This window comes from Watersipora subatra, chromosome 2 (genome assembly GCF_963576615.1).
Source record: "Watersipora subatra chromosome 2, tzWatSuba1.1, whole genome shotgun sequence".
Lineage (NCBI taxonomy): Eukaryota > Metazoa > Bryozoa > Gymnolaemata > Cheilostomatida > Watersiporidae > Watersipora > Watersipora subatra.
In genome coordinates, this window is record NC_088709.1 from 63462601 (window position 1) to 63484068 (window position 21468).

The 21468-nt window shown below is 33.8% G+C and overlaps 1 protein-coding gene across 1 annotated transcript; it reads left to right on the forward strand.

Moving 5' to 3' along the window:
- The first annotated feature begins 445 nt into the window (after positions 1-445).
- Positions 446-21468, forward strand: LOC137388436 (membrane-spanning 4-domains subfamily A member 4A-like). The gene is made up of 6 exons (XM_068074922.1): positions 446-570; positions 3776-3911; positions 14217-14273; positions 15836-15967; positions 17030-17276; positions 21097-21468. Exons 1-6 carry the CDS (start codon positions 446-448, stop codon positions 21132-21134), a joined length of 735 nt encoding a protein of 244 aa, XP_067931023.1. The 3' UTR covers positions 21135-21468.

The window sequence follows — 21468 nt, forward strand, 5'->3', positions numbered from 1 at the left end:
ATCTGCGATCACGAATTACTATCGCCGAAAAGGGTTAACATTAAAATGCAGTCGGCGAAGCTCGGCAAAATATTGGGAAAGTTTGACAGCCGCAAACTTGCCCGATGTGTCTGCATTGCTTCATCGATGCTATCAGTTTACGGTTTACATAATTGACGATGAACGCCAAAATAGAAATGCTGACATACGGAGACATAGTGTGAACCAGCTTTTAAGGACCGGTCTGAGTCTTTAACATGGCACTCAATTAACGGAGACTTTATCCCACTACAATACTGAAATGGACATTCAAATTTTATGAATTACTGTTATACAGTAGTATTAAAATAAAGAAAATAATATTTAGATACGAGAGACAGTAACAATGTTGTGTTTATCTTTTTTTACATGTAGATACAGTTTCACTTCAGCTCCTATAATGATCACAATATAACAATAACAGAGAATGCAGCAGCTACAGCAACCACCACAGCGACAGTTTGCTGCACAGCCTGATGTTACAGGTGCTATATGGAATCCTGGAGGGGAGGGCTATCAACTGGAGGCAACTGCCCTCACTCAAATGAAGTGGTGAGTAAATTGTTTGGTAGACTAATTTATTATGAGGCTAAACATTGGTAGCTGATTGGTGAATACCTAAAACTTGAAATATAACAAAAAGGGTTGTTTTTAAGGTAGCTAAATATGTATTTTTTTAAATATTGTTATTATCAAATATAAATTGTTTGGATTTGCTTTAAAAAATAGCAATTTTTTTATTTAGTGCTTTAAAATTCAAATCAAGGGCTAGAACTATTCAATATGTAAATTACACGTCTCTTTTGCTTTCTCTCACAATTAGACATTTCGACAATGAGTGTCTTATGGTTCAGGTTACGTATATAACTGGTTTTCATGTAGTTCTGTTTTTGGTTTTTTCTAGCTTTCTATCTGTTTTTAGTTTTCTCAACTTCATGTTACGCTTTGCTATATATTTTATCTTAGTCTGGGTATGACCTGCTTTTTCTATGTAGAGTTGTGAATATAATAGTTCTTTTGTTACTTATTCATGACCCATCTTGTGCACGTTTCCGCCATCTCAGCCCTTTTTCTATCAAGATGTTCACAACGAATAGAGGGCAAGCCCATCTTAGAATTGTGGTGTTCTTGACTTTATCTTTCTAAGTGAGATTCATTAGGGTGTGTAAGTGTCTCAACATGACTGTGTTCAGTCTCTTTACTTGCATTTGGTATACTGTCCATGTGTCAGTTTTATGTAGCAAGGCTGTATAGACTATAGTTCTGTATACATTACACTTAGCTCATATGGTTACATGCTCGTTCTTCCCAATTGTTTGGAAGTTTTCCAAAAGAAATGCTGACAGTTCTAATTTTGTGACTACGTTCTTTATCAATCCTGGCAATGCTGGCTACAGTACTTTCTAGGTATCTAAAATCTGCTCACTGAGTAAGCGGTTTGTTGTTCCTCAAGATATCTGTAGGATCTGGTGGTGGATACAGAAACTTTACTCATTGATTCAGTTATGTTTTTTTCTTTATGATCATTTTCGGGCTGAAATTTTTTGCTGCTTTGACTACTTTGTCTATAAGCAATTGCATTTTTTCAGCTGAAAGAGTAACCAAAACGGCAACATCAGCAAAAAACGTTTCCCTGACAGGGAACTTGGTTGTGTTTGATTTGGGGTTTAATTGAGAAACTGAAAAAATTGTCAATGTGTCGTGTTTGAATGTATAATTTTTCACTGACGGGTCTAAAATTAACTTTAAACGTAGCGTGAAGATACAGTGATAAAAAGGTTGATGGCAAGACAGAGCCCTGCTTGACACTGTTTTCTACAAAAAAATATCTCTGAAGCAAAATTCTCGTAGACTATTTCAGCCTGCATTTCGCCATGAAAAAATTTCATCAGGGTTGTAGTTTTGTTAGAGCAGCTCAACTTTTTCAAAACTAGTCAGAGACATTGTCTTGAGACTATATCATAGACTTTGTTAAATTTAATAAAGACAGCATACAGAGGCGTAGTTCCGTTCTAGGCATTTGTCTTGTACTTAGCAGAGAATGAACATCATATCTATTGTACTGTTTCCTAATGAATTTCACACTGGATTTCAAGCAGTGCATTTAGGGATCCCTTTATTGAGCCAGTGGAGTAGTAAACGGGTCTTATTTTTTTCTAGTAATTGACAGAATTGAGGTGCTTCGATCGTTTCCAACAGTCCTTACCATTTCCTTTATTAAATATAGGTGTAATGTTGGCATCTTTTCAATCCTGTTGCATTTTTTCTGTTCCCGTATATCTTCAATCAGCTCGAATGTTGGTTTGTATCGTTTGCTTGGATAGCTGCATTCCGATTGTTCCTTTTGATGGAACACACATCTTCTGGTTATCCAATACTTTCCACAATGTTTTCTGACCTTAACTTTTTTTTCTGCATTGCTTAGCTAGTCAATATAATCATTCAAACAATTTTTTTAGCAGAACAAAACTTTTATGCGTTGAGTTTAACACAAATGCATTGCATAAAGGTTTTGCTCTTGAGGCGTAGCCTTTAGCCTAAAACTAGTAATGTATCTACCATTGTAGATGTAAACCAATGTTTGTATAAATGTACTTTAAAGTATCGAGACCGCGTTAAGCAAGGAACTACTATTAACCTCAGACAGTTATTAATTATTTTTATGGCGTTGCTTTCAAAGTTTTAACAAAAAATAAAAGCTTTGTAGTTGGACAATGAGAGAGTTAATTGTTATTGATGTAAACATTATTACTACAAATTTGTGGATGCTTTTCCACTGATCTCTTGATATTATGGGTTTGTAAAGATCAAAGATTGTCAAAGTGGCAGTCAAATAGAAGCGGAGTTCAATTAGAGGTTTTATGGTACCTATCCCTCTGCTAGGACCTCACACTGTTCCTTTGCTCTAGTGTTTTAGTCATTGTGACTGTAGCAATGAATACTATAACTTACTGGCTATTTGTAACTTTTTGTTATAACTTACTGGGTAAGATTGTCAAAGTGGCGGCCAAATAGAGGCAGTGTTCAATTAAAGGTTTTACGGTATCTAGTCCTCTGCTAAGATTCCACACAGTTCCGTTGCTCTAGTGATTTAGTCATTGTGACTGCAGCAATGAATACTATAACTTACTGGCTATTTGTAACTTTTTGTTATAACTTACTGGGTAAAATTGTCAAAGTGGGAGCCAAATAAAGGCGGCGTTCAATTATAGGTTTTACAGTATTTATCCTTTTGCTAAAATTCCACACTGTTCAGTTGCTCTAGTGTCTTGAGTCATTGTAACCACAGCAATGAATACTATAACTTATTGGTAATAACTCAACAAGATATCTACCGCTTGTATATATGGATTGCAGAAGAAAGGCATCAAAATGCATACATTACGAATTATCACTTTACTAACTCTATGCATCAACAGTGTAATATAAACAAGCATTTAAACTTATAGAAATATCAAAAGAAATAGAAAAATGTAAAAATGACATAAAGGTGATGAACTTATTTTTCTTACGCATGAATTGAAGGTTTAATTTATGCAAAGCGTATAAAATCCAAAAGTGTTTATCTAAATTGTTTTAATGGGTAATTTGCTATCATATATTCTTAAATGATTTTTAAAAAATATTCTGAATTAAAAAAAATTTAACAATATATTGTTCACATGGGAAAGAGATTTTACCTGATAAACATTTTTAAATCCTCATGAATTGCAAATGTTTATATTTTGGTAATCTAAGGAGAGGGGTTCTGTTACAGGTTGTCCTTTTCTCAAGTAGTAATTGGAGGACTTTGTATTCTGTTAGGAATCATTCTCATACCTGTGGAAACAAGCATGTACATGTATTATGGAGAATTCTCCACCATTGGCCATGGTATCTGGTGTGGAGCCTTTGTGAGTCATTATGGATGATGATATTTTCACAAGCTTTTTATGCGTTAGAGATGTACATAACTGAGTTACTTGCCACGTTTAACTGTTATATAATTTACTTAAAGTTGTTTGCCCATCACACTAACCATTAAAACAACACAATCTTTTATGGTATATAAATAGAAGATGAGTCAATTTGCATGAGTGAAAAACAAAATCAGGATAGAGATATAATTTGACAAGGAGAATTTTATTCTAATTTTGCAGTTCTATTTTAATCAGACAGTTAGTAATAAAATTATTGAGAATATTAATAACGGTAAAATAATTTGTGGTATCACCCTGAATTTATATGATGACTTTGCAAAAAACAGTATTTCTAATAAAATTTAATTATTTTTCTACGCCTTAATATATACCATTTAGCCATTTTTTGGATAGATGGAGATGACAATAGCTAATTAAAATTGTTTAAGTGAACAAAATTAAAATCTAATCAACTTTGATGTTCAATTATTGAAAAGCTTCAATTCATGCTGGCACTTCAACCATAATATTGAAACAGTGCTTTATTTATATTTTATAATTAAGAACCAAATTAGGAGGTAACCCTTTAATTTGCTTGTATTTGATGGTGAAGTGGGCATAAACTAGATTTTACCTTTACCAAATCCTATTAAACTCTCCAAATACATCTGCTTCATCTTGTCTTAGCATATAAATTGTGTTTGTAATCTGTCACGTACACGGTTTGCAATCAAGATCAAGCAAGTTAAAACGATTGCTGACTGTATTTTTTTGCGTATTTCAGTTTGCCGCAAAAAGATTTTAAAAGAACTATAAAAGGAACTATAACGAACTTTAAAAGCTTGAATTTTTTGAGTTAGCAACTTGGAAAATGAGCAAAAGAAACAATTCTGAGAAATGATTGCAGCATTTCGAAACTTTTCATGTTAATTTGGCTGCCAAATCGAATGTAAAAGTTTGACTCATATATGCAATATATTTTCCTAATCTCCAACCATGGCTTCAGGCAGACATGAAGGCCAACCAGACTATCATTGTCCACATGTAGCAATGTCCACATTGTCCACAATGTTTGTTAAAGGCATTGATACCCATTATTTCATGGTACCTTATACGTAGTTATAAAATCTTAGGCTAATTTAGTGTATTTCGCTTCCTACAAACAGTATATTATGAGAAAGCAATCAGTGTAGCTCTAACCAATATAGTCTACTATATCACATAGTCTACCATATCACATAGTCTACCATATCACACAGTCTACCATATCACACAGTCTACCATATCACACAGTCTACCATATCACACAGTCTACCATATCACATAGTCTACCATATCACATAGTCTACCATATCACATAGTCTACCATATCACATAGTCTACCATATCACATAGTCTACCATATCACATAGTCTACCATATCACATAGTCTACCATATCACATGGTCTACTATACTACATAGTCTACCATATCACATAGTCTACCATATCACATAGTCTACAATATCATGTAGTCTATCATATCACGTAGTCTACCATATCACATAGTCTACTATATCACATAGTCTACCATGTCACATAGTCTACCATATCACATGGTCTATTGTATCACATAGTCTATTGCAGGGGTCTCCAAACTACGGCCCGCGGGCCAGATGCGGCCCGTTGGGCCCCTCAATCCGGCCCGCAGAGACACTTAAGAAAAAAAAATAATAAACAAAATAAAAAAATTATATTATTAAACAAAATAAAAAATAAAAATATCATTAAACAAAATAAACTTTGTGCAGAAAATGCACGTTATGACTCAAGCCAACTAGCAAGAGTGGCGTGCGTCGACTTTCCAGATATGTTTCCGCACCGAAATTAGCTTACAGACTTTTTAACAGACTTTTGTATGATCTCTATTTATATTAGTATAATTTGCTATTTTTAAATATTTAATGATTAAATAAGTAAATTGTAAATAGCTGAGATAAGTATTTATTGAAAAATAATGACGTTTTTGGTTGTTTTCTGATCACTATCTCACTCATGCGAAACTGCGCATCTCATTCAGAGATCATATAGCATTCACGAAAAGGATTTCCCAGGGTTTTCCATGGCGTTACGGGGATTTTGACTGAGTGAGATAGTGATCGGAAAACAACCAAAAACGTCATTATTTTTTAATAAATACCTATCTCAGCTATTCACAATTCACTTATCTAATCATTAAATATTTAAAAAGAGCAAAATATACTAATATAAATAGAGATCATATCAAAGTCTGTTAAAAAGTCTGTTAGCCATACGTATTTGGTGCGTAAAAATACCTCGCGCGACTTTTGATCCAACTTCCTATTCGTACTTCCAAGCACATTGCGAAATTTAAAGAGCTGAGCTATAGCGTGGAAATTTTTTATATTTCAATGCTTCATAATGGTTGATAAAAGAAAAAGAAAAGTAGATGATGAATGTCGGCGATTTCAAGAAGAGTGGAGTGTAAAATACTTCTTCATCGAATCTGCAGATAAAGCATTGTGTGTCATCTATCATGAGACTGTTGCAGTATTGAAGGAGTACAATTTACGCCGCCACTACCAAAGCAAACACCAGGGAACATATTCACGGTTTGAAGGAAATATACGTGAAGAGAAACTTGCAAAGTTAAAGCAGTGCATTAATTCTCAAAGATCAGTTTTCACAAAAGCTTCAAAACAAAATGAGTCGATAGCAAGGGCTAGTTTTAAAGTGGCTTATATTCTCGCTAAAAATGGCAAGCCTTTTACAGATGGTGAGATAGTAAAAAACTGTTTGCTAGAGGTGGTGGATGAACTTTGTCCGGAAAAATCAAATGTTATTAAAACTATAACATTGGGTGCTAATACTGTTGCCCGGCGAATTGGAGACATGAGCACAAACCTAATGGAGCAAATTGCCAGCCATGCTAAGAATTTTGTGCATTTTTTTTTGGCAATAGATGAGTCAACGGACAGGTGTGGCACCTCCCAGTTGCTAATTTTCATTCGAGGTGTGGATGCCAATTTAAATATCACTCAAGAGTTGGCTTCACTGAACAGTATGTACAACACAACGACGGGAAAAGACTTGATGAAAGAAATACAGAAAACATTTGAGCAATATAGTTTGGATTGGAATCGATTGAAATGCTTAACTATAGATGGGGGAAGAAATATGTGTGGTGTGAAAAAAGGATTGGTGGGACAAATCAAACAATTTTGCGCTGAAAAAGATATATCCGAACCAATGTTTCTACATTGCATAATACACCAACAAGCTCTTTGTGCTAAGTATGTGGACATTAGCTGTGTGTTGGATCCTGTAACAACAATGGTGAATTTGATAAGATCACATGGACTGAATCACAGACAGTTCAGGGAAATGTTAAGAGAGACTGAGACAGAATCTGTAGACATGCCATATTACACTGCAGTAAGATGGCTAAGTTGTGGAAAAGTGCTGTCAAGGGTTTTTGAGCTAAGAAAGGAAATTGCTGAATTTCTTGCAGGAAAAGGGAAGCATCAAGCATTACTGTCTGATAAAGCGTGGATATGTAAGTTGGCTTTTGCTGCAGATATCACTGGCCATATCAACAGTTTAAATCTTAAGCTACAGGGAGAAGAAAACCTCATTAGTGATTTGTTCACACATCTAAAGGCCTTCAGACACAAACTAGATCTGTTCCTGAAACAAGTTCAGGTTATGAATTTAACACATTTTAAAAACTGTACAGAGGCTATGGTAGAAGCTAACACAGATTTTCCACTTTCATTTGCTTGTGGGGTTATTGAAGAGCTTCAACATCAATTCCAGGAGAGATTTGCTGATTTGCATGCAAAAGCAGATGAGTTGAGACTCTTTCAAAATCCATTTGAAGTGGATGCAGCTGCATGTCCAGACAGTTTACAATTAGAGGTGATTGATCTGCAAGCAAATGACTCGCTGAGGGATAAATTTAAAGAAGGGCTTGTTCAATTTTACCAATTCTTACCTAAAGAGAACTATCAAAATTTGAGGCATTTTGCTGCAGGACTGCATCTATGTTTGGCACCACTTACTTGTGTGAAAAAACTTTTTCTAGAATGAAGTATGTGAAAAACTGTTATAGAACAAACATGTCAGATGAAAATCTGAGGGCTCTTCTAATGCTTGGGACCTCAAACCTAAAGCCAGACTTTTTCACAATTTTGTCATCAAAAAGCCAATTTCACCACTCACATTGAGAAAACTGAACAGACTAATTGTGATTTTGTTATGATATTACTCTTGCTTGGAATTTAACCTTTAAATTTTGAATAAATATCTTCTTAACTAATGAATCTTGTGTTATGTACTTCATTTTATTAAAATATTCGCTCTTTGACCAGCGGTATACGGTTTGTCGGCCCTCAACATGCTGGCTGAAGGTTCATGTGGCCCTCTGGCTGTAAAGTTTGGAGACCCCTGGTCTATTGTATCACATACTCTACCATATTACATAGTCTACCATATCACACAGTCAAACATATCACATGGTTTACCATATCACATGGTCTACCATATCACATAGTCTACTATATTACATAGTCTACCACATCACATAGCCTACCTTATCACATATTCTACCATATCACATAGTCTACCACATCACATAGCCTACCTAATCACATAGCCTACCTTATCACATAGCCTACCATATCACATAGTCTACCATATCACATAGTCTACCATATCACATAGTCTACCATATCACATAGTCTACCATATCACATAGTCTACCATATCACACAGTATACCATATCACATAGCCTACCTTATCACATAGTCTACCATATATCACAGTCTACCATGTCACATGGTCTACCATAGCACATAGTCTACCATATCACATAGTCTACCATATCACATAGTCTACCATATCACATAGTCTACCATATCACATAGTCTACCATATCACATAGTCTACCATATCACATAGTCTACCATATCACATAGTCTACCATATCACATAGTCTACCATATCACATAGTCTACCATATCACGCAGTATACCATATCAAATAGCCGACCTTATCACATATTCTACCAAATCACATGGTCTACCATAGCACATAGTCTACCATAGCACATAGTCTACCATAGCACATAGTCTACCATAGCACATAGTCTACTATATCACATAGTCTACCATATTACATAGTCTACCATATCACATAGTCTACCATACTACACAGTATACCATATCACATAGCCTACCTTATCACATAGTCTACCATATATAACAGTCTACCATATCACATAGTCTACCACATCACATAGCCTACCTAATCACATAGCCTACCTTATCACATAGTCTACCATATCACATAGTCTACCATATCACATAGTCTACAATATCACATAGTCTATCATATCACGTAGTCTACCATATCACATAGTCTACTATATCACATAGTCTACCATGTCACATAGTCTACCATATCACATGGTCTATTGTATCACATAGTCTATTGTATCACATACTCTACCATATTACATAGTCTACCATATATAACAGTCTACCATATCACATAGTCTACCATATCACACAGTCTACCATATCACACAGTCTACCATATTACATAGTCTACCACATCACACAGTCTACCATATCACATAGTCTACCATATCACATAGTCTACCATATCACATGGTCTACCATAGTCCCAACAGGTTTAGTTCCAAAGCAGCTACTTACTTGGTAGGGTGTATTAAGCCTATGGGTGCCAATTTCGCACTTTTGCAAAAACACTTAGGTGAACCAAGTGCCATTTTTGCAGCATTGCAAATCTGCAATGGCTCATAATCTATGAAACAACTTTTGGCGATGGTTCATAATATGTTTACAAAATATCTACAATTCTGATATATTCACAGCAGAAACACATCTAGATTGCATATGAGCCAGTTTTAAACAGTTAGGAAAACTATTTTATTATTAGTTTTAAAAGAAATAGAGAACAGCAAATTACTATGCATTTAGTTGCAATGTTCCAAATTACTTTTAAATATTTATCAATTCTTCATGATAACTCCCTTTACTTGAGTTCCAGCCCACTTTAAAAGTTGATGAGTGTCATGGTGCACCTCTCTCATCTTTTTCTACCTGTCTAGTACATATCTGCATATCTATATATGTCTATAAATGTCTATACATCTTGCTACCTATTACATATGTTGCTATTGCATTATATGACTGTGCATCAATTTATTTTGGCATTTTTGAATTGTTTGCATGTAATGTTAAAACTTTTAACAGCAAAATAAGATAGCTAGCGTTTATAGAAAACTAGCTGCATCACCCGCCTACAGAAACCGATTCACGTGCAGCATAAGGTTTATTGAGACTTGTCTTTCATACTGTAAAACAACTCCAAATATGCAGTCTACTGAAATTGTTGCCTGATTTATTATTATGTAAATTGTCTACTGAAATTGTTGCCCTGAATATACACATAAACATGTCAATAGTGTTGGGGAGAACAATGGAAATCTGCAATGTGTTTTACAGCTAGATGCGTGTAAAATCTAGTAAATATTTTAGATTTATGTGTCTAGATTCATGCATCCGTTCATACCCGTCTATATTTGCAATTGACGATCGCGCACTTCTGCCGCCAAGCCCCCGCCTTGGTTTACCAGTCTTTACCCACCTCGCAGTTGACCATCGTGCTCTTGCACTCGCCTCGCAATCAATCGCTTTCCACTCGCAATCAATCGGCCCGCCTCGCAATCAATCGCCTTGCACTCGCCTCCCAATTAATCGCCTCACAATCAATCGCCTCGCACTCAATCGCCTTGCATTCGCCTCGCAATCAATTGCCTCGCAATTGCCTTGCAATCAATCGCCTCGCACTCACAATCAATCACCTCGCAATCAATCGCCTAGCACTCAATCGCTTCGCAATCAATCGCCTTGCAACCAATCGCCTCGCACTCGCCAACTCATTCATCCGGAAAGCTGCGCCTGGAGACTCTCGCTGCACTCGGGGCGAAAAAGGTCTCCGGCGCCTCCCCGAATGATGCCACGGCCCCATGCCTAGCTGTGCTACCCAGCGTTGTCCGGGTAGTAAAAAAGGTCTTTGGACAGAAAATTGATTTTTATTTAACATATAACAACATTGGCCTTTCTAACTCTCAAACTACATATCATGAAAGAAGTGTTTTGTGTAGTTGAAATAAATTAAGAGAGAAAATAATACAACTGTAAAGGTTTTCAAACTTTTTCAAACAACTACAACTTTCAAACTTCATATCATGAAGAAAAGGTTCTGTGCAGGACAACTGATTTAAAAATAAATAAAACAACTGTAACGGTTTTCAAACCAATGTAAATTTAAAATTTCATAACTTTCAGCGACCTATATTTTTTGATAACGTATAGTGGAACCTCAGTTCTCAAACATAATCCATTCCAGGAGGTAGTTCGAAAACCGAGTTGTTCGAGATCCGAAACAAGTTTTCCCATTAAAATAAAATAATGTAAATTTTAATCCGCTCCAAGGCAAGAAAACAACTGCGGTAAAATATTTTTTCAACATTTTACACCATAAGCTGTACTTGCTAAGCTTGTACTTGTAGTTGCTATTTTACACCATAAGCTGAAGTTGTACCCGGGCGTTGTCCGAGTAATAAAAAAGTCTTTGCACAGAAAATCTATTTGTATTTAACATATATAACAACATTTGCCATTCTAACTTTCAAACTACATATCATGAGAAAAGTGTTTTGTGTAGTTGTTTATAGTTGTAGTTGTTTATTAAACTTTGTCAAACAACTGTAGCTTTCAAACTTGATATCATGAGGAAAATGTTTGCTGCTAGTCTAATAAATTAAAAAAAATAAAACAATTGTAAAAGGGATTAGATGTAAATTTAAAATAATTAGCAAGTAATAGCTAAATTGAGTCGGTTTTGCAGCAATTACAATAAAAGATGATACGGTAATGATACAATTAATACAAACTGAGAAAACAAAATAAAATTCATGAATATGTTGAATTAATAGCAGCAATTCTTGCATAAAAGTGTGAGGGTGTAAAAAGGCTACTGTTCCACCAGAAGCTATCCATCAATTCTTTGAATACGACGATACTAGAAAATATGACAAAATATCGTAGTATTTTGTAGTTGAAATTTTATTAGAACAATATCTGCTAAAAATGATTGAATAAAAGAATAATATAAATAATAAAGATTGGAAACTAATTAAGTAATAATAACAGTGATAGGAAAATGAGTAATGTTATAATTTGAAACACGATACTCAATTTGTGTTTAAAAGAATGCAAATTGAAACGAACTTTAAAAAACTTATATTATAAACTTCAAAAGTTATAAGAAATTTATAAATGTAATAAGAGAATTTAAATTTATATATCTATATATATATTTCTCAAAGTATGTAAATGTATGTAAATATAAGAGATTGGGAAATAACTGATACTTGCAATCTTACACGATAAATCTTACAGTAATCTTACAAATGTTTGTTGTAAAATGTGAAATTAATTACGAAAAACTAATTGGTTAGGCTTAAGAGGAAAGATGTGTAAGCTAATACATCTAGCTGTACAACCCCGCGTTGCCCGGGTAGTAAAAAAGTCTGTGAACAGAAAACTGATTTGTATTTAACATATAACAATATTTTCCATTCTACCTTAAACAACTGTAAAGGTTTTTCAAACTTACTTTGTCAAACAACTTTTAACCTTCATATCATGAAAAAAATGTTTCGTGCAGGTCAAATAAATTATAAAAATAAAACGACTATAAAGGGTTTAGGTGTAACAGTGAAATAATTAGCAAGTAATAGCTACATTGAGTCTGTTTTGCTACGATTACAATGTGAGATGATTCGGTAATGATACAATTATTACGTACTGAGAAAACAAAATAAAATTCGTGAATATGTTGAATTAATAATAACAATTCTAGCATAGAAGTGTGTGTATAAAAATGTTACTGTTCCACCAATAGCTATCCATCAAAACTCTGAATACAACGATACTGGTACGACGATATGTAATGTAAAAATAAAATACTGTAGTGTCTTTGTCTGATCGAAGGTGAGATAATCAAGATGCTATCCCTACTCGAGATAATACAATAGACCGCGTGAAAAGTAGTGATTTTAACATCGATTTAGCAATTGAAATAGCCGGAAATAGAGGTTCACAAATCTGCATTGTGTTTCATAGGGTTAATGGAATTTAATCACCAAATTCTAATATCGAGAGTCTATTGTCGATATTGTTTTGCCGAAAACAAATTAGCCCTAATACGTCGAGGGCAAAAAAGCATCGCGTGTCTTGAAGCTAAAAGAAAGTCATAAAGTTGTAATTATTACGTCATTTTTGTGTGAAAACGGCAAACGATGAATAGGTTATGTATAGAGGCGCACTAACCGGAGATTCCCGTTAATGCGCCCTAGCGCTGAATGAAAAAACCCCAGAATAGTACGGTACTCTATAAGGTGGATACACAGACAGACAGACAGACAGACAACGATTGCTGTTTATATAGTAGATGAACTATAGCCTAGACTTGTATTTTATTTTGAAAAACACACTTTTTTTATTAACCATCATCTGGTTTGCTATCAGGTCACCTAATTCAAGCACTTTTAGTTTTAGTTCTTGCTGGTGGAAGGGTTTTAAGGTTAGATTACTAGTTTGATTCTAGCTAGAACAAGTAATAACAGATCAAAGGTTATAACAGAATGCAGCGGTTTTAAGAGAAAATTGGGGCACTTACTCACTTTGCAAAACAAGGGCAAAGGGCTAAGAGTGCTTTGTTAACAGTGTGTACTGTTATATCATAGCATAGTGTCTTATCAGTGATACAATGAGCCTTTATGGTTCTCACATTACTTTACAGAAGCGATATTTTGTGTCAGTATCTGGCGTCAGAAGATGGTCCTTAGTAAAGGGCTTCATTTTTTAAAATTTACATTCTCCCAACAGATTTAATAACAATGAACAATTTCACAAGTCTTGATTAGTTTTCAATAGTGAAGACACTGAACTATTGAAAACTAATTCGGTTTTGAAATGTTGAACTGTTGAACAGCTTTGAACTATTGAAAATTAATATGTCACTTTAACCACACATGGGGTCAGTTCATATGTAAGATCAGAGTTTTTTAACAGTTCTTATTACAAATAAGTATTAAAATAAGCAAACATCTGATCATGATTTTCCTGTTTGCATAGCTTTAAAATTGTAGATTGAAACTCAATAGGAAGCAAAACTTTTACGAACTTTGATTGTATTTACAGTTTGTTATTGTTGGAGGAGTTGGACTTGGTGCTTTTGCGCATAATACTATTGGTTGGGTAAGTTATGTTCCAGCCAGCGGTAGTGGTGCTGGATATCATGATGCAAGGCAATATGTATAACAAATAACCACTGTACAGAGTTTTTAATTTATTTTAGCATTTCTAAACTGCTTGCATGTAATCTTAACACTTTTAACAGCAAAATAAGTTAGCTAGCATTTATATAACATAAACTAGAGCCTAGACAATTGTATTTTATTTGCTTATTTATTTGTATTTGTGTTTTATTTATTGTTTTCATACATTATCATTCACATAGAAAAAAAACAGACTCTGTTTGTCAATATACAATAGATATACATGCATCATCGTTTTATTATGCTTTGATCACTTGGCGTATATAGAAGGAATGAATTATACATATAAAAATATTCCATCATATATCTATCATTTGTATATTCTACCATATACAAATTCTTTCTTTATATGGTTTTATAAACTTTGGTGTTTATGACTAATTTTCACTACATATACATACCACAATGTAGATGTGTTTTTCAAAAGACAGATAATGTAACTGAAGGGGTACATTAATTATTGACAAAATTATTGATGTAGTCTTCGTTGTGTTAAGAAAAACAAGTAAAAATAATAAAATTCAATATTTTTATGGGTGATAAACAATATTAAACACCTGAGTACAGAAATCTCACATCTGTTTGACCAAAGCAGTATAAATATATCATATATTAAACACCTGAGTACTGAAATCTCACACCTGTTTGACCAAAGCAGTATAACTCTATCATATATTAAACACCTGAGTACTGAAATATCACACCTGTTTGACCAAAGCAGTATAACTATATCATATATTAAACACCTGAGTACTGAAATCTCACACCTGTTTGACCAAAGCAGTATAAATATATCATATATTAAACACCTGAGTACTGAAATCTCACACCTGTTTGATCAAAGCAGTATAACTATATCATATATTAAACACCTGAGTACTGAAATATCACACCTGTTTGACCAAAGCAGTATAACTCTATCATATATTAAACACCTGAGTACTGAAATATCACACCTGTTTGACCAAAGCAGTATAAATATATCATATATTAAACACCTGAGTACTGAAATCTCACACCTGTTTGACCAAAGCAGTATAACTCTATCATATATTAAACACCTGAGTACTGAAATCTCACACCTGTTTGACCAAAGCAGTATAACTCTATCATATATTAAACACCTGAGTACTGAAATATCACACCTGTTTGACAAAAGCAGTATAACTCTATCATATATTAAACACCTGAGTACTGAAATATCACACCTGTTTGACCAAAGCAGTATAACTCTATCATATATTAAACTTAGCTCGTGTTTCAATTTCAGTGCAAGTTAAACTATGACTTTTCTTGGGTCTGAATATATCCAGTAGCTTAAACAGATAAACCAAATAAACCAAATAGTAATTGTAATTTTGGTCTACTTGGATCAAAGCATTCATTATTTTAGAATTTTTTCCATTCTCAAATAGTGATAATTAAGCATAATAATAATAATACGCACCTTTTGTACAGGTAAATAACTTTGTTCTATTGTAGATCGCTGCCACTCTGGTCCTTAACATCGTCAGCTCAATTCTATTTTCTCCACTACTAGCTTCGCTGGCATCAATTGATCTGGCTGATAATATTTCTGTTGGTTGTGAAACTGACATCTCCAGTTTTTGCTCAGTAAGTGTTAATTTTTTGAGTGAAATTTAGATGTTTTCTCAGTACGGATAAAGAGTAATATCAATCAATAAGCATAGCATCAATAACCAATAAGTTCAAAGGTTCTTATATGCCCTCAACATAATCAGTATTCAATAACCCCTTACGTGTATTTATTCTTCACTCTCAGCCAAGCACTATTTAAAACTGACACTATATGACAGGTTGTTACAAACAATAACAGAATTATGTGTGCACTGCTAACTGCAATAAAAGTGATCAAGGATAGCACTGTCAAGTTAATTTGATCTGAGGTGATAGACTAAAAACATTTTTGCACAAGGTGCTAAAGTGTCAACCAAAACTCCAAGCTATTTATCAAGGTAGTACAAAGTTGTATTGATTGTGACTGGTGTATTTGTGATTGTCATCTCTTTGCATTTTCCTCAGTTACCATAACAACAGTCATGAATAAATAACAATGAACTGTGGTGTGAGTGGCACATTTGTGACTTTTAAAGTTTTACAATTAAAGCGCAAAACTTTTAAAAAACTACACAGTGCAACAGGCATTAAAGTGTATTTGCATGCTCATGTAGGTTAAAATAAAAAAATAAACACATAAATTGAAACACAGACTTTTCCAGCAGTGAGTTAATTGAACAAATGTTTACAGTTGACTCCTTGATTAGATGAATAACAGTACAATCTTAATCATGTTCATCTACCATCTATAAAAGGACAATGAGCTGCAGTCAGCACCCAGAGAAAAATAATATTATCTCCTCCAACACAGGACAATTGGCTTGCCTAACTGCACTTTTATTAAAACCAAAGGTTACTTAAACTTTTGAGTTTTTAAAAATAGAAAAAATAATTTAGATTCAGGAATAGCATTTTTGAAATTATTTTTGTTGGAACTTTGCCAAAATAAAACCGTCTCTAGTCTATCTGTACAGGTAATCAGAACAGGTTAATGCCACTAAATAGACCATTACAAGTTGGCTGGTAACGGCACCAATTTGTTAGGAATATAGTTGATAATCTTTTTTGAAAAGTAAAACATGCTCAACTTGTTTGCAGGCAATAAACTTTGTTGTGGGCCTGAACATCTTACTAGTTCTGGTCTCTATTGCTGAGTTTGCAATAACAATATGGAGTGCTGTACTCTGCTGCCAAGTCATCTGTAATTGCTGCCTCCCAGTCAGCCCAAACCGAAATGTGCAAGATGGTTATTCTGCCCTCCTAACTCAAGGGCAGAACGTGGATTTCCCTGCGCTGGTCCCGGATTATCAAATCAACACGCGTGGATACCAGGCTACTGCAGCTGGTCAGGTTCTAACAAGTAGCTATTTTCACTCTTAGATCAGACAAATATTACAATCAAACAATTAAACATGAAGCAATAAATGAGAAACAGTAAACACAGCTATAGATTTAAAATCGTCAAAAATAAAATGTTTTCGAAGAAAACATACATATATAATATAAATATAATGTATATACAATGTATATACGTATATATAACGTACATAATGTATATATCTTATATATATATAGTTCTCAAAGTATGTCCGTGTGTCGTATGTCTGTTTGCATTCTGGCTATAGCTATTATTAGAATAACTGCAGCTGGACAATAATGTTGACGCAATGTCATGGAGAACCGTCATTAGAAGCCTAGCAGCTCACTGCAGTTTTCCATTGGCAATGTGCCAGGCTAATAGCTTGAAAGTTATAGTTGTTTGACAAAGTTTTAAAACCTTTACAGTTGTTTTCATTTTTCTCTTAATTTATTTCAACTACACAAAACACTTCTCTCATGATATGTAGTTTGAAAGTTAGAATGGCAAATGTTGTTATATGTTAAATACAAATCAATTTTCTGTCCAGAATTTTTAATTACCCGGGCAACGCCGGGTAGCACAGCTAGTATATATATATTTCTAAGTGTTGGTGTGCATTCAACTATGGATATAGCGCACGCTGATTATTCTAACGATGCGGCCACGCGTTACGACGCCCCTTTTAAGAAATATTTGTTGTAAGGTTCAATTACCACATCTAGGGTCAAGGCCAATTCTTCCTACGCAAAAAATTACATTTTCTCTGTGGGAAGAGTCTCTGTAGAGTAAGAGTGTCTCTGTATTCAAAGTTTGGATTGGTAGCTTCTGGTGGCATAGTAACCTTTGTTATACACACGCGCTTCTCTGCAAGAGTTGTTATTATTAATTCTACATACTCAGGATTTTTATTATGTTTTCTCAGTTTGAACTAATCGTATCATTACGGTAGCAAAACCGATTTAATTTAGCTATTACTTGCTAATTATTTTACATTTCCATCTAAACCTCTTTATAGTCATTATATTTTTTTAATTTATTTGACCTTCACGAAACATTTTCTTTGTGATATGAGGAAATATGAGTTTAAAAGTTGTTTGACAAAGTTTGAAAACCTTTACAGTTGTTTTTATTTTCTATTACATTATTTCAACTAACACTTTTTTCGTGATATGTAGTTTGACAGTTAGAAAGGCAAATGTTGTTATATGTTAAATACAAATCAATTTTTTGTGCAAAGACCTTTTTATTACCCGAGCAACGCCGGTTAGCACAGCTAGTTTTTTTTTTCAATGTTAGTATGCGTGTTGTTCCAGCTATAGCTAATAAAATCTTAGAATTAAAATTTTGCAAACTGATGGATTTGAACTCATGGAGATTGCTACCGCAAGTTTATAATCCAGGCACTCTACTGCTGAGCCATACAAGACGTAAAGATCTCAGCCGTTATCATATGCCGAGTAGCGCATGCACAAACTAACTAGTTTGGCAATGCCATATGTAATTTGAAATTTAAAAGGGCAAATGTTGTTATATGTCAAATACAAATAAGTTTTCTGTCCAAAGACTTTTTTATTACCCCGGCAATGCCGAGTAGTACAGCTAGAATATATATACCGTATTTGTGATTCGAGCACTCTGGTTTCAGCACATAGACTTTTTTAAAGTCTGTGAGACAACCTAGTTGTTTTATGTCAAGAAGTCAAATCTCATTGGCAATAGGATTTGTCTCCCTTCCCTGCTCGGGGCTGCACTGATGAGGCTTCAATAGCCGAAACTGTATAATCTGTAGCATGATATATATGTATACTACTGGATGCTCGGCATTGCCTGGGTAATAAAAGAAGTCTTTGCAAAAAGAATTAATGTTTATTTAATGTACATGTATAACAACAGTTGAAATTCTAAACTTCAATCTTCATATCTTAAGAAAAGTGTTTTTGCAATTAAAATAAACTAAGAGACAAATAAAATGGCTGTGAAGGTTTTCGAACTGTTGCAACAGCTGTAACTTCTTAATCAGAAAGCAGAGCAGCAGTCGCAAGCTCCACGGCTAATAGCATTTCTTTCAGTAATAAAAATGAAAAAAAACCACACTCATTCTGTTACATTTATGCAACATTGCTTTATTTATGCAACATAGACTTATCAACATAGACATAGACAACACTTATCACAATCTAGATCGTGCCTGAGTATTAAAGGCTGGCAACATCTTTCACAAGATCATGAAAAAAGGGTTCTGATGAAATGAATTCAGAGAAAAAATAAAACAATTTCAGAGGTGTTTAAATTTAAATAAAAAATAATTATCAAGTAATGGTTAAAAACAGTTTGTCTTGCTTCAAGTACAATCAAAAATTATTTGGTCTAGAATTACATGCATATGGTTTTAATTCACTTCAGTGATGGCATCATTGTATAAATCAATGTACTTACATGTACTGATGTGAAGATGAAGAAGAGCCTCCGTCTTTCATTACACTTCCTTATATACTGCCTTATACTACCTAATCTACTAGCTTTACCCACTAGCTTTATCCAGCTTTATGTACTCACCATAATTACCAAGACCGCCTGTACTGCCTTGAGCTTCGACACCAATATAGCTTGAGCCTAACAAATCCCATAATACAACTATATATCATAAATCAAAAATATTTTTAGAGGTGTATAGAAACCCATAGGAATTATCTAATGCAAACACTCTCTAATAAAAATCATTAAAATTTTATATACGTTCGGTACATAATAAAAATTAGTTATAAAGCATTATGTTAACTTTAATAATTATAGTTATCCACAGTATAACTTTAATGTTTATGGTGGTTAAGATCTGCGAGAAAAGTAACATTACAATGTACCACATACAGTACATACCATCAAGAGTTTTTACTTTAGAGACAGTTGTATAACATAAGCGTTGAATTTAATTTATATGAATTTAACTTGCTAAACACATACTTGAAGCTAAGTTTTAGTATGTATTTAACCAAACTAAACTTTGTGATAGGCCAAAATTTTATCACTTATCAGTTTTCAATTTCATTTTTATTACAACTTATAACGAATAACACTGAATTGAGATAGAGATCAAGCAAGCATCGTATCTCTTTCAAGAGTTGTCAGGGGAGTTCAACAACTAGTATGTCGGTATTTTTATTATTTCGTTATAATCAGTACACCAGCTGCCAAATTTTAATTTTGAGAGAAATTTCTGTCGATATCATATGGTGGAAAAAGTCATCTTGTGCTCGAGGGCTCACTGTATTAATTAATAATACAGCATGTGTAATTGCAAAAAGGGTATACAATATACGGTAAGAGTGATGAGTTTTTATAAGAATGGCTTAGCATTATAGTTACACACGCTTGTAAGTAGAATTGCAATTTAAATAACGCGAGTTGAAATCCAGTACCAACGTGATTTTTCATTGCTAATACATACTTTATCATTATAACTGGACAAACAAATAACAGATGACAGACATACTTTGAGATATATATTATATATTACATATATATTATTATATAAAATTTTATAGGAAAAATTGTATATATAATCTATATACATCATTATTTAGAATCATATATAAAAAGTTATATATATATAATTCTTGTCTTTGAAATAGCTGAGCAGATAACTCCTGGTTCATGAAGATGCGAATTCATTTCTTTTTAATGTGCATTGGTCTGGCTTGCAGATAAGCATTTAATTTGTGAAAAGAGATATTTTATAAGAGCTACGGTATTAGTAATTTCATTATTGTTTTTTCTCTCATTATGATGAACTATCTTTATTTTTTAGCTCCAGCCGTGGTACATATACGACCACCGAGCGGTTAAAGTGCCCGGCTTCAGGAACCCCCTGCATCCTATGATCATGGACAGACAAACCCTTTCCAAGTTTTCCAACCTGTCATCCACCCCAGCAAACATAAATAGTTGATCTAGCAAGATATAGCTATTTTTAAAGGCTATCATAAATCTTACATATCCAAATAATATCACTAATAGTGGCAAATGATCAGAAATACATGAGACGTTATCCTGATATCAATGGTTGTTAAATTTTCATGAACATACAACTTCTTAATGTTTTCATTAAGCGAAAAGCTTTGAAAATGGCGTAGGAGTTGCTTGTTCAATCAACATGATCAGGCAACTTCCAACCAAAGCG

Bases quoted from the DNA above. Each gene is read 5' to 3' on its own strand.
- LOC137388436 (XM_068074922.1), top strand. From the start codon at position 446: ATGCAGCAGCTACAGCAACCACCACAGCGACAGTTTGCTGCACAGCCT. The intron at 571-3,775 runs GTGAGTAAATTG...GTTCTGTTACAG, and splicing joins GCCCTCACTCAAATGAAGTG to GTTGTCCTTTTCTCAAGTAG. The intron at 15,968-17,029 runs GTAAGTGTTAAT...ACTTGTTTGCAG, and splicing joins ACATCTCCAGTTTTTGCTCA to GCAATAAACTTTGTTGTGGG.